Source organism: Mustela nigripes, chromosome 2 (genome assembly GCF_022355385.1).
Source record: "Mustela nigripes isolate SB6536 chromosome 2, MUSNIG.SB6536, whole genome shotgun sequence".
NCBI classification, from domain to species: Eukaryota; Metazoa; Chordata; class Mammalia; order Carnivora; family Mustelidae; genus Mustela; species Mustela nigripes.
The window spans coordinates 15,698,066-15,711,057 of record NC_081558.1 but is presented as its reverse complement, the minus strand read 5'-3'; the positions used below and the strand labels follow the sequence as shown (position 1 = coordinate 15,711,057).

Sequence of the window (12,992 nt, the reverse complement as noted above, 5' to 3'; positions counted from 1 at the left end):
CGGTCACTCAGCACCCAAAACTCGGGTGGAAGCACTAAACTGGGAGACACTCTGATGAAAACCTGAAACGGCAGGGGCAGAGATGGGAAGAAACCAACAAGCATTAAATAGGGGTAGAAAGATTACTGCATGTACGAATGGACCAAATGGACTGTCTGAGCTGGTCCCAGGTTCCCCACCAAACATTGGTGGGTCAGAGGCTGTTACCTAAATTCCACATGGGGATTAAGCCGCACAGAACGAAGACTACTGCACATACCCCAGTGACTGTGTGGAAAACTGGTGAAATCTGAATGAGGCTCCTACTTTGCTAATAGTTTCATGCCAGTGTCTATTTCCCGGTTTCGTTATTATGTTATATTGTAATTTTATCCAATGCTCTCATTGGGGGAAGCTGGATGAAGGGTACGTAGGATCTCTCTGTACTACTTGGCAATTTCCAGTTAAGTCTATAATTATTAAAAAAAAAAAAAAAAGACAGTAGGTTGAGCATCAAGGTCCACTACAGAAATCTGAAAGAAAAGAAGAATTCCATGCCCCAGTAAACTCCTGTTCACAGATGAAAGCAAAAGAGGATAGTCATTCTCTGTTATGAAGACAATGTATGATGCCAGAAAAACAAGAGTTGAAAAAAATTTTCACAAATCCAGATTTTTTAAACGGGTGGACATGCTCTAAAAAGGTCTACTGATGAACACTAAAACCAGCAAAGGAACCTTCGATTTGAATAATTGTTATGGACGTGATTTTAAAACTAGAGGTAGATACCAAACATAATGTTTAGGAAATAACACACGACCAGAAAATGTATAATATAAAGAATAAATTGGGCCTAAAAACTCCTATCTGGGGCTGGGTGGCTCAGTTGGTTAAGCATCTGACTCTTGGTTTCGGCTTGGGTCATGATCTCAGGGTGATGAGATCAAGTCCCAAGTCGGGCTCTGGGCTCAACACAGTTCGCTTGAGATTCTCTTGCCCTCTCCCTCTGCCTCTCCCTTCCTCTCTGGCCTCATGCTTGCTGGCTCTATCACTCAAATAAATAAAATCTTAAAAAAAAAAAAAAGAAGAAAGAAAAGGAAAAAGAAAAGAACACTCCTTATCTGTGTGGGCAAAAGACATGATTAGATCATCCATACACACACACACACCCCAAATTCAAATATCCACGAAACATGTGGGTGGGGGGAACCTCCCTATCATGGACAGTGATAGAAATACAGACGAAAACATCTAATAACTGAAGAGTATAAATTTGTATGGTCTTCAAACCTTCAAATACCACCAGCCAAATGATACCTTTAAGTTTCCTTTAAGTACTTATATAAGCCTTAAACCTGTCCATGGCTTTTCTGAGAGCTCACATTAAAGAAATAATAAAAAATGGTTGTATCAAGATTTCTGCTCCAAGAGTGGGGGATGAACAGAGCAAATTGGTCAGTGAATTAGCCAAGCCCTGCTTGCTTGAGTGACCAGCAATAAAATGATGTCAATAAAAGTATCTTCATTTTAGAACCTACTAGGGACCCAAAGAGTCCCTCCCATAATTATCAGCCCAAAGAGATAATTATGGGTGTCTGGCCCAAGGTAAGTGCTCAGTAACCATTAGACAGTGGTAGCAGTGAAGACATATTTATCTACAAGACTGTATGACAGGTTCAAAACCCCTTATCTGCGATGCAGTCAATTGTGCCTCAGAATGAAGACCTATTTTCAAAAAATAATACCCAACAAGTTATATTACTATTCCTACAGGAAAATATACAGATATTCATTCTAAGAGAGATAAATACCAGTTCAGGTAAGATTTTGCAGTCGAATGAGTTAAAATAAATTTTTCAGTTTTTAGAGCTTTCTGGACTTCAGATTTGCACAAAAGGGACTGAGAACCCATATTTATAAAAGAGAAACATTAAAATCTATCTAAACGTACGATAATAAGGGGTAAACTTACAAGTTATAATACAGTCATAAGACAGAAACTATACCACTCTGAAAAGTCATTTTTTCAAAGAATATTTAATAAAATGGGAAGATGGTCATGAGTAGTGGGTAAAAACAAAGGCAAAATAAAAACACGCATTATGAATTTAACTTCGCAAAAGTAAATTACATAGATGTTTATAATTCCAGAATAAAAGACCCAAGGAACCATACCAGGATGTTAAACTAGCCTCACTGACCCATGTTTTTTAGACTTTTCTGTATTTTCTGATCATCTATGATAATAAGGAAAAGAATCCACTAATATTGGGAATCACTTAATGGCTGATGTTCTTGTGCCGGACTAGAGGGTTAACGAGTCCATCTCTGCCCTCAAAGAATCTACACTCTCCTCTCTGGAGAGCTCTGGGCAGCACTCGGCTGTCTCTGCATCAGACTGCACTTCATTAGCGATTTCTGGCACCTCAGAACAATGGGACCGGGCCTCCAGGACTTTTTGCCACCTCCACCAAATGAAACACTGATAACCTTGCAAGTCAGGTAAGTGGTAAAAATGCCATCAGTGGTATAACAAGAACTTGATTCAGCTCATGACCTTACCTAAAGAAGCTACCAGAAAAAAAGAAAAAGGACTGTTCAAATGTGTTTGCTTTCTTTTGCTACACTCATTAAATCTCAATTACTTAAGAAATTGCTGGAGGAGGAGGAAAAGATCGTATTTAGGTTTGTTCCAGGTGCTTCTCCTGAGGAAGAGGATGTGAACTTGACCTTGACAGATTCAGCAATGAAATCTTTAATCATTTTGTGGAGCATATGGATGCTAAGAAGGGTCCTGACGCTGGAGGGTCCAGTGAATCCCTTCTACCAAACAGGACATCAGTGTCTACGGGGGTGGGACTTTGGCCAGAGCGTTGAAGGGCTTAGTTCCCAGTTTCTTGAATGTTCCTAACACCCAGGTGGTCTTCATGAAGTCCTCCCATACCTGGAATTCTCCACTCACTTAATACAGAATTCAAAAGCATTTTACACCAAAATGCTATTTGTGACACAGCATTATGGGCTGTTATGAGACTCAATTTTGAACTTGGAACAAAGGTAAATGAATGGGTCAGTCAACTTAATACCTAGCCACCTAAAAAAACCAGATGGGCTGAGAGTTAATCAAGTTTATAGAGATTCCAATAGTCTTTTTAAAATATTGCAGAGAAGGGGCACTTGAGTGGCTCACTAGAGGTGTCTGCCTTCAGCTCAGGTCACGATCCCAGCATCCTGGGATCAAGCCCCGCACTGAGCTCCCCGCTCAGCGGGAAGCCTGCTTCTCCCTCTTCCACTGCCCCTGCTTGTGCTCCCTCTCTCGAGGTCTGTCTCCCTCTAAGAAAGAAATAAAATCTTAAAAATAAACAAATCAAATAAAATATTGCAGAGGAGAGGAGAAATCCACGTGTAAAGATTTTGACACACATAAATTCTAGTCAGCTGTAGAGTTAAATAAGAAGTTAACTCTCTTAGCTTAATCCCACAGAAAATTACTTGTCTGGAGGCAGACTGTCCTCCGGGAATACTTTTCCATTTGTGGAGCGCTAATCCCTCCCTCCCGTCCCTTCTCCCAACCCAAACAGAAGAAACATGGAAGTGGCACGGTCTTCTGTGCACGTGGGACCTTCATAAAGATGAAACCCTTCCAGGAGAAAGGGCTGACTTACCCTGTCCCAGCTGAAACACAGGCCCAGTCGATCAAGCTGCTTCCGCATGTGTTCAATATTACTGTGAGACAGAGGGAAGACAGTTTAGTTTTCAAGGGGAGAAAGCCACAGGCGAACCATACTGGAGAACGTGAAGGGAAACTACAAAAGTCTAGATTACTCAAGAGGGCTGCCCGTGGTGCCCTGCCCGGGCCAAAAAGAAAAAAAAAAAAATTAATAAATAAAAATAAATCACTAAGAATCGACGGAAATATCAACGTATTAGAATTAGAGGACACCTATTCTTCGGATTCATATAGGATCTACTAGAAACCACAATGGTCTTTGGTCCTGGGGACTGGCCCTTCCTCTGTTTATGATGGGAAACCCCTTTGGTATGGGCACCCCCAACCCAACCATATGTCTGTATTCCGCACAAATTTAAGCCAAGCATTTATTATTTTTTTAAAAGATTTTATTTATTTATTTGACAGATAGAGATCACAAGCAGACAGAGAGGCAGGCAGGGGGGTGGGGAGGGAACAGGCTCCTTGCTGAGCAGAGAGCCTGATGCGGGGCTCAATCCCAGGACCCTGGGATCATGACTGGAGCCGAAGGCAGAGGCTTTAACCCACTGAGCCATCCAGGCGTCCCCTTAAGCCAAGAATTTATAAATTTAAAATTGACTGAAGAGAAATACCCTAATCTGCAAATTGTGGGAATCCAAAAGAAACGTGCTCTCATGCTTATCAATCAAAACGTAAAATCTAAAACTGTCCAATAATGGGGATGGGGGAGAAAAGCGAATGAATCAACTTTCACATAATATGAAATAAGGTAATACATCATTTTCTTTTCTCTCCCCTGGATGATCTCCACTTAGCCAAAACAGTTTATTTTACGCCAGGCTTTGTGCTAGACATTTTGCAGAAGAGCACTTGCTATGGACAATGTTTGTGTCCCTGCAGAGTCTGTATGTTGAAACTTAACCTCCAAGGTGATGGTATTTAGAGGTGAGGACTTTGGAAGGGGATGAGGTCATGTGGGGGAAGCCCTCTTGAATGGGAGCCTTGCCTTTATGAAAGAGACCCCATAGAGTTTCCTTGCCCCTTTGCCATGTTGGGGATACAGAGAGAAGATGGCCATCTGTGAACCAGGAAGTGGCGTGGGGTGGGGGGGTCCTCTCCAGACATCAGATCTGCAGGTGCCCTGGTCTTGGACTTCCCAGATTCTAGAACTATGAGAAAGGAGTATCTATGGTTTATAAGTCAACCCAAACTATGGAATTTTTGTTTATAGCAGCAATGAAGACGGTGCTTAGTCTTTAACCATTCAGATGAGGTAGGAACAAGACTTTCCCTCTTGTAAAAAGAAATAAACTGAGGCACAGAGACATTAATTTTCTCAAGGTGATTAGGAAGCAAGAAGGAAAGGCAGGATTCACACTGAGGTGGCCTGATTCAGGGGCCATCTTCTTAACTGCTCTTTTCTCTGTGGAGGGGCTGGCAAACTTCTTCTGTAAAGGGCCAGATGGTGAATGTTTCCAGCATTGTGGGCCATATGTCCATCACAACAACTTGATTCTGCCCCCTGTATCATGAAAGTAGCCATGGGCACTATGTAAACAAATGGGTATGGCTGTGTTCCAATAAAACTTTATTTACAAAATCAGGGAGGGCCAAATCTGGCCCACGGGCCCTATTCTACCAATCCTCAGTATAGTTTACATCAATTTTGTGCCATATTTGATCCACCTTATTTGATTATCTTTTCTTTCTTTTTTCATTACTTCCATCTAATCCAGAATTAACCATAACTGAAAAAGTGGGAACTGGGGCTTAGGAGGAGAAAGAAAAGTGGGTGGTACAGAGGATGTTTTTACAAAGTCGTCTCGGGCTAAATAAAGCAAAGCAAGGTCAGTGACAATGGGGACAGGACCTGGAAATGCCCTTCTAGATCTCTTGAAGCATGGAGTGGGGGAAAGACCCCAAATCTTCGTGAAAGAGGCTGATGGAGTGAGTCCAGAACATGCCGCTGGGTTCTGGGATGAGGGATGGGCACCACTGGCCCACAGGTACATGGAACCCTGAGGCACAGGTGGAACTGAGAATGTGTCCCCCTTGGAGAAAGCCAGCCCCCAAATATATTGGCCACATAGTTCTACATGGAATGTTTAAGTCCCCTCTTCCTTGGTCCAGAATGGTGAAGGCAAAATTTAACAGAATTTTCAGAGAAAATGACAATGCAGAATTTGGATGTAGCTCACACCGTGGTCAAGAAGATGAGAAGCATCGCAGAAATTTAACAAATGCAACCCTCTCCTTCTTTTTCCTTCCAAATGCAAAGACTCAAAGGCAGAATAATGTTATAACAACAAAGCATCAAGATGAACAGATGAATAAATACCCAGAACCTTCTTTGGGACATCTCAAGGTAAGAATACAGCACGCTAGAAGACAAGCGCCAATATATACAATCCTGATCATGGCTTGGCAGACTGCAATGTTTTGTCTGCTTTGCTGTTTCTCATGCACAGATGAAAACATCTTTTTCAAGTTTCTGTATGGAAGTATTTGAAGATGCCTGTGAATACATACCTCTGTGTCCACCTTTCTGGATGTAGGTTCCTCTCGATGGCTGCATTTTCGGCAGGCAGGCCAAAGGCGTCCCAGCCCATGGGGTTGATCACCTGGCACCCAGGAGAGAAACATGAGTCATGGCGGGCTGCTAACAGCTCTGTCCATATTGTCTTCTGGGCCATACACAGGCATTCTTTCCTACTAACATGTTGTAACCCTTTCTGGAGGATTCCAGGCTATGCTTCTGAAAGCCAGCTGGTTACTAGGACATATGCAGAGGACAGCATTTAGAAGCTGAGATACCATGGTGCCCATACCCTTTATCTGAGTAAACTCTCCTTTATGACTACTCTTTACTTTCTTCTTCTTGTCTGTATTTTCTACAATAAATTGTTTTTCTAAAATTACAGAGGTTTTTTTTTTAATCTTAAAAATATATACATGTAAAAGTGTAGAGGCATTTAAAATGCTCACCTCCTATTACTATCTTCCAATGGAGGAGCTGTGCCGTCCAATATGGTAGCTACTGGCCCTATGCACTTATATAAATTTAAACTTAAATTAATTAAAATTAAAAATCCATCAGTCCCTCTGTTGCACCAGCCCCCCTTCTAGAGTGCAACAGTCACTTTGAATCATTCCCTGTAAGGTATTCCCATTCTCTGAAAGATAAGGAAGCCTACAATCTTAGAGCTCAATAAGGCTTTGGAGGCTGTCCTCCAGCCCAAACCCCCTTCGATTTCACAGTTTAAACAACAGCAGCCCAGCAAGAGTCTGCAGCCTGGCTGCAGGACACCAGAAGCAATCACCTGCAGCCGGGGAGGGCCAGGAAGGCATTCATTTCTGCAAATGGACAAGTTACAGCTCAGCAGGCAGCTTCTGTCCACCTAACATACATGCTACAAATGGGAACAATGGCTTGAAACGTGCACGGTGGCGTCAAGGGACAGCCTTGCTAGTAATCATATAGACGACCTGAGCTTGGGTTCATACACTTTGCCTTAGGACAATGACAAATACTCAGAGGTATTTACCCGCATCACCTCATCGCCCGTGCGTATCAAAACGGGCCATTTTCTACTAAAGAAAGAGGTCTTATTTTCTTTTATAAAAATACTTTTCCCTCTGGTATGTGAAGGAACACATATTCACTATAAGTAATTGAGTACACAGGGGAAAATATTCAGAAGAAAACAAAACGCGATTGTAATTCTACCAGACATACATAACCAGTTAAATTTGGTAAATTTAAATTTTTAGAAATAGGGACTATATATATATATATAAATATGAATATGTTTATTTATATTTATATTTATCTCTTATTTCTTTCCCACTGCACACCTGGGGGTTTTTCCCCATCTTTCTGTCTGGTCCAAGGACCCTCCGAGGTGCACTGAAGCATTGGCCATGGCCATCCCGCCTCAGGTCCAAGGCACCCATGATTCGAAGTGTCCCAGACTGGACTTGTCACCCCATCCCAGTCTCCAGATGTGTTCTCCCCCTTGTCCCACTTAATAGGTGGCAAGAAGAGAACAGGCCTGCCTCCCCCAGGGTTTGGAGCCACTTGCCTTGAAGTCGCCCTTCTGTTAGGCACGTATTTTTTCTAACAGGTTTGAGCAGTGTGATGGACTCATTCCATCTAAAGCTGAAGACCAGGCAGGCACCCGCAATCAGAGCCACTCAGACCCACTTTGGTGAATGGGAAATGCCCAAAAAGGCTGGCTCTTCGGGAGGCTGTGCGATCTGAGGGGAGGAGTACCAAACCCAAGCCTACCATTTACTGCCAGCGGGACCCGAGGCACTTGGGTTTCAACTCTTGGTTGTGACTGAAAACAGCCACCTTGCCTTGCTGGGGATCATACTGCCATGTCAGCGGTGTGCTCAGCATGGTGCCCGGGGCCCCAGTTGGAGAGGCGGCAGGGCGGGGTGGGGGGGCAGCGGCGGTGCTGGCCACTGTGGCAGCTGCTGTCCTCTGCTACTCCTGGTCCACAGCACCTCCAACATGGAACATCACTGGCTCCTCTGGCAACTCTGGCAGGTAGGGAGAAGCCTTGACCTCAGACACGTCCTGAACGTGGGTTACTAACAACTGTCCACAGCCCGTTGGTGCCAGGCATTGGAAGTTCTTAACCAAATTGGACGGACTGTGAGATTCAAATGACTGGTCATCTACTTGGCCTTCTCTTCCATAAAGGGGGCCCAGCAGGATTTTTTCCTGCGTAATTAATGACTCACATCGGGTGCTCTGCCTGAAAATGGCCCAGCTATTCCTGTCTCAGGGGGCTGAAGCAGGGGTGGTCCATGAGTGGGCAGCCACTGCCCTACCTCTGACTGCCCTGGACAAGGATACACTGCCTAGTAGATTTGGCCACATTTGCGGTGGTGGTGAGTCTGACCCACTCAGCTCTGCTTTCTAAAAGGGATACAGGGCCGGGGAGCCAACAGCACTGTGGGGTGCTCCGGCTTGCTACCACTCCAGAGGGAGGCAGGTTTGCCGTGTCCTACTGGGAAGCCCTGGGTCTCCAGGCCAAGATGACATGACTCCCAAGCTGTCCCACGTTCTGCCCCACATCCACACCCCTCCTGAGTCCAGACTGAATAGGGTCCTTTCTTTCTCCTTTACTAGATGCTTCTCAGAGCAAAAACGTGATACAAGCTTATTTTTAACAAATGAAACAACACAATTTGTGATACATAAAAGCATAAAGCTGACCCTCCCTCCTGCCCCTGCCTCCCCCCACCCCCCGCCCCGTTCTCAGCACTTTGACTTATTAGCTAGTAACACTGTCCTCTGCAGCCCTCTGTGTCTTGCTTCTTGCAAGCACACATGTACCAATACACGTACACATACTCCTCCAGCTTGACACAGTCCTGCTGGGGGCCGCCCATCACAAAACTCACCCCTCTGGTTACCTGGGCCTGAACACTGCTCTGGGCTTGTCTGTTGTCTGTAGGGGATGGAGGCGGGATGCAACAAAGATCAGGAAGGCAACAGCACACTCTTTTCACTCCTTTCTCCTTGGCCCAGAGGAACAAGGAGATGAGACACAGGCTCCAGGTGACCCCTCCCCCTTCCACCTGGTGGAGGTGTTTGAGAAAACAGAGCCAACAGGGGGACCGAGCCTGGGGGTACTGGCATGCTTCCAGGACCTGGTCCAGGTGCCTACGGGCTTGTTTCTGGTAGCACCACCTTTCATTCTGTGAGCTATGCCAGGGTCTGTAAACACCAACAAACTCCCCCTTTTTGGCGTAAGCTGGTCTGGGCTGGCCTGCAGGCCCTGGTCCCCAAGAATCCTGAATAAAACTAACACCTTTTAGGATATAACTTTCTCTTCAGCATTGCTCAAGTCATAGGGGAAAAACATCCCCTTGTATTAAACTCTTAAGGTTCACAGGTTTTTTTTCTTTTCCTTTAATTTTCAAAAGCTAAAAATAGATAGATAGATAGATAGATAGATAAAACTGCATGTCGGGGATTTGTGCTGGATTACTAGAAAGTTCTGCAGTACTTCCCTGGACTACACGGGAGTGTAACTTCCAGCTTCCAGCTGTGCGTGAATTCTCCTAGGGCTGCTTCACTGGCAGAAAAATGTAACTGTTGTGTAACTGCTCCAGGAGAAGGGGGAAAAAACTTAATTACCACTTGGTTTCTTTGTGGGAGCTGCCAAAATGGCACCAGTTCAATGCTCCTGCCTATTAACATTCTGTTAGATGCTATCCATATTTTTAAATAAAGTCAATACAGAGATGGTCACAAAAACCAGTCTGGATTTACATAATATTTTTCTATTTTTGTTTTCAGATGAAATTCACATGGAAAGATATTCTTAGCCCGCATGTTACCCAAGCTGTCTATGAAAAATCAAGTTAGAAAATCTTAAAAGCTTCTTAATATGCCATTCTTACCAAAAACCGACCAAAATGCAAATGCCTGCCCTAGAATACAGACTGCAGGAAGGCCTTTTTGCATTTTGAAGGCAGAAGGGTTCCCTCCACCAGGGGCCGGATCACTGGAATGAACCATGACCCAAGTTTCTACGGAGCAAGAAAGGGGTCCTATGACTCCTACACCCTGAGTTTCCAGAGACCCAGAGACCAAGTGCAGGACTCACTCTCAGACTAGCAGAGAATTCACGACTGTCAAGTCGTGAATCAAGTGAAGACCTGTAACACGATCATGAGATACCAAAGCCCATCCCTTTCTCTAAGGCAGCAGGTTCTACTGCTGGTCAAACTGTTACAGCCTATTTACATAAAAGATAACCTGTCAGGTGCTTCCTTTGCCAGCCTCTTTTGCTTCCTGGTCTCTTACACATCATCAACATTGAATACCTCCAATCTAGGTCCTAGATGCCCGCTTTCTTGCCTGTGATTCCTTGTGGCCAAGACTGTCCAAAACATTCACTGGAAGGAGCTCCTAACTCTCCTTTTTTGGTTCTCAAATTCCTACACCTTTCTTTCTATCACTGTAACTTGGTTTAACCTTTAATGCTAGGGCCACCCGAGCCCTCTCAGTTCCCGAGGAGTTAACTCTCCTTGGACATGAGTGCTTTCTGGAGAAAAGGAACCCTAAAAGTTCTAACTTGGGAATCTATAACATAAACTTCCGGTGTGTGAAAAAACATCATTTCCAGCTGTTCTTCTAACAAATACTCAAAGTATTTACAATTGAGTGAGAAGCCAAGATGGACAGCAAAACAACCCCCAAATCCGGAAAAATGGGACAGCGCCACCACCCCTGGACTGAAGGAATAAAGTGGGAGACGGAGGTAACAGAGCTCCAAGGCCAAGATGAAGTATAAAAACTGGGGGCGCCTGGGTGGCTCAGTGGGTTAAAGCCTCTGCCTTTGGCTTGGGTCATGATCCCAGGGTGCTGGGATCGAGCCCTGCGTCGGGCTCTCTGCTCAGCGGGGAGCCTGCTTCCTCCTCTCTTTCTGCCTGTCTCTCTGCCTACTTGTGATCTCTCTGTCCAATAAATAAATAAAATAATTTTTAAAAAAAAGTATAAAAACTGAAACACACGTGGGTCTGCCCAGATGGAACTGGATCCCTGAAGAAGATGCTGACCAGGGCAGAGAGAGAGAAATTCTCTGGCTTCTCGTTTCCTCCTGCACTCAAGTCTTGCCAGAAATTCTTATTGTCCAAAACCAGCTGGAGGCCAGCTGCCACCAGGGCTTGGGAAACGTGGTCTCCGGGGGTCAGTCCTTCTGCTGTACAAGGCGAACCAGTGGGTGGAGCTGACAGCCAACTGGCCGTAGGCCAGCCTGGGAACACCAGCAAGACTGCAAACCTACCACAGTCTGAGATATCAAAGGGGGAGTCAGCATCAGCTACGGATGAGGGGCAAACACTGGGATCAGAGACCTGGCAAGTCAGACCAGAGCCAGGCAGAAGGCAAGGTCTGGGAGCTGGGGCAAAGCCAGGCTCTGGTGTGGGCAGAGTCACGTGCCTGTGGCTCACCCTTACAGGGCCTTCTGCTGCCCCCAGAGCTGAGCCACAGGCGTCCCAGGTTTAGCAGGCAGGATAGATGGCAAGCAGACGAGAAGAAAGGGATACAGCAGAGAGCACGGTTACAAATGACAACACGGAGACGAGGCTCTGAAGGGATACACACCAATACATGCCAGGGATCACTGTCCAGAAGGGCCTGGTTAGAGGGGAGTGCCGCCTTATCTATGTTGTATTTCTTCTTTTTAAAGGGGAGAATATGGAACGTTACATACAATTTAAAAATAACATTTTTTAAAAAGGAAAAAAAGAACAGGCAAAGATACATAACAGTTCTTCCTCCAACACAGGAAATAAGATCAAGTAGAGGTAAGAAAACTTCTCGGGTATAAGGGAAGAAAGTGAGGGCAGCTGGTCGTCTGCCTTCCTGATGGCAAGAGAAATAGCACAATTACTGCTACAAAAGGGCCAACCTATTTCCTAGGAATGACCAGCTTTCTCTCCTTTTCATGATGAAACAAAAGTTTAGAGTTGAAACCAAGGCAGCTTCTAGCCGAGAGCAACCATGGTTACTGCTTCTCAAAAAACTATTTTCAGAGAGCATCATGGTTTCTCTGGAGTAGATTCAACGCTTTATTTCCAAGAAATAAGAAATAAAACATTGAATTTTGTTTAGCAAGTGTAATAACCCGCCATTATTATAGACTGAGGATCCAAATCAAGCAACGATTTCAGACTAGAGAACCCAAATGACAGTATCACGGCCCAAAACAGAAGATCTCCCCTGGGAAGGTGGAGAGACATGATAAGCAGATAAATCAGCCAGTTTCTAATCAAGACACTGGACCAGCAATTCATTCTTCCCTTCAAATGATACAGGAGAGGATAAGCTGTGGAAATCCACTCTCTACTTCCAGAAGCTGCAGAGTGTCAAAAATTTGAAAACGAAATGCCACGCTATGTGCCCTCTGGGCACTTCATACACACTTGTTGACTGGCTGGCCAGCTAAAAATTGATGAAACATGTATTCTCATCCACTTGCTAAGAGCTCCCCTCGCTTCCTGATATTTAGAGGTAATCACGTTATGATCACGCAGCAGCCACTCACAGAGCCTCAATTTACTTCCTCCTCCATAGCAAATAGCAAAAAGGTTGAAGCAGAAAACCCAACTGAGCAGTGCATTTGGCCTGAGACACATGAGTCCAAGCCCAACCCTATGAGGGGGACTGGCCACCCTGATGCTGTCATCATCCTGTTTCTGGCCCAGAGGGTGCCAGGGAGACCAGCCAGGGTGTAAAGTGCGTTATTGTATTTTCCAATCCTCGGTGCATATAACA

General features: G+C 44.8%; 1 protein-coding gene across 2 annotated transcripts in view; it reads right to left on the bottom strand.

The window, feature by feature from the left end:
• LARS2 (leucyl-tRNA synthetase 2, mitochondrial) overlaps positions 1-12,992 on the bottom strand; it is a 151,784-nt gene that overhangs the window by 123,522 nt on the left and 15,270 nt on the right. For both annotated transcript variants that reach the window (XM_059389548.1, XM_059389549.1), the window contains exons 4-5: positions 6,221-6,312; positions 3,645-3,705 (exon numbers count right to left, since the gene is read on the bottom strand). In XM_059389548.1, coding sequence (XP_059245531.1) covers positions 3,645-3,705; positions 6,221-6,312 — 153 coding nt within the window. The remainder of the gene's footprint in view (positions 1-3,644; positions 3,706-6,220; positions 6,313-12,992) is intronic.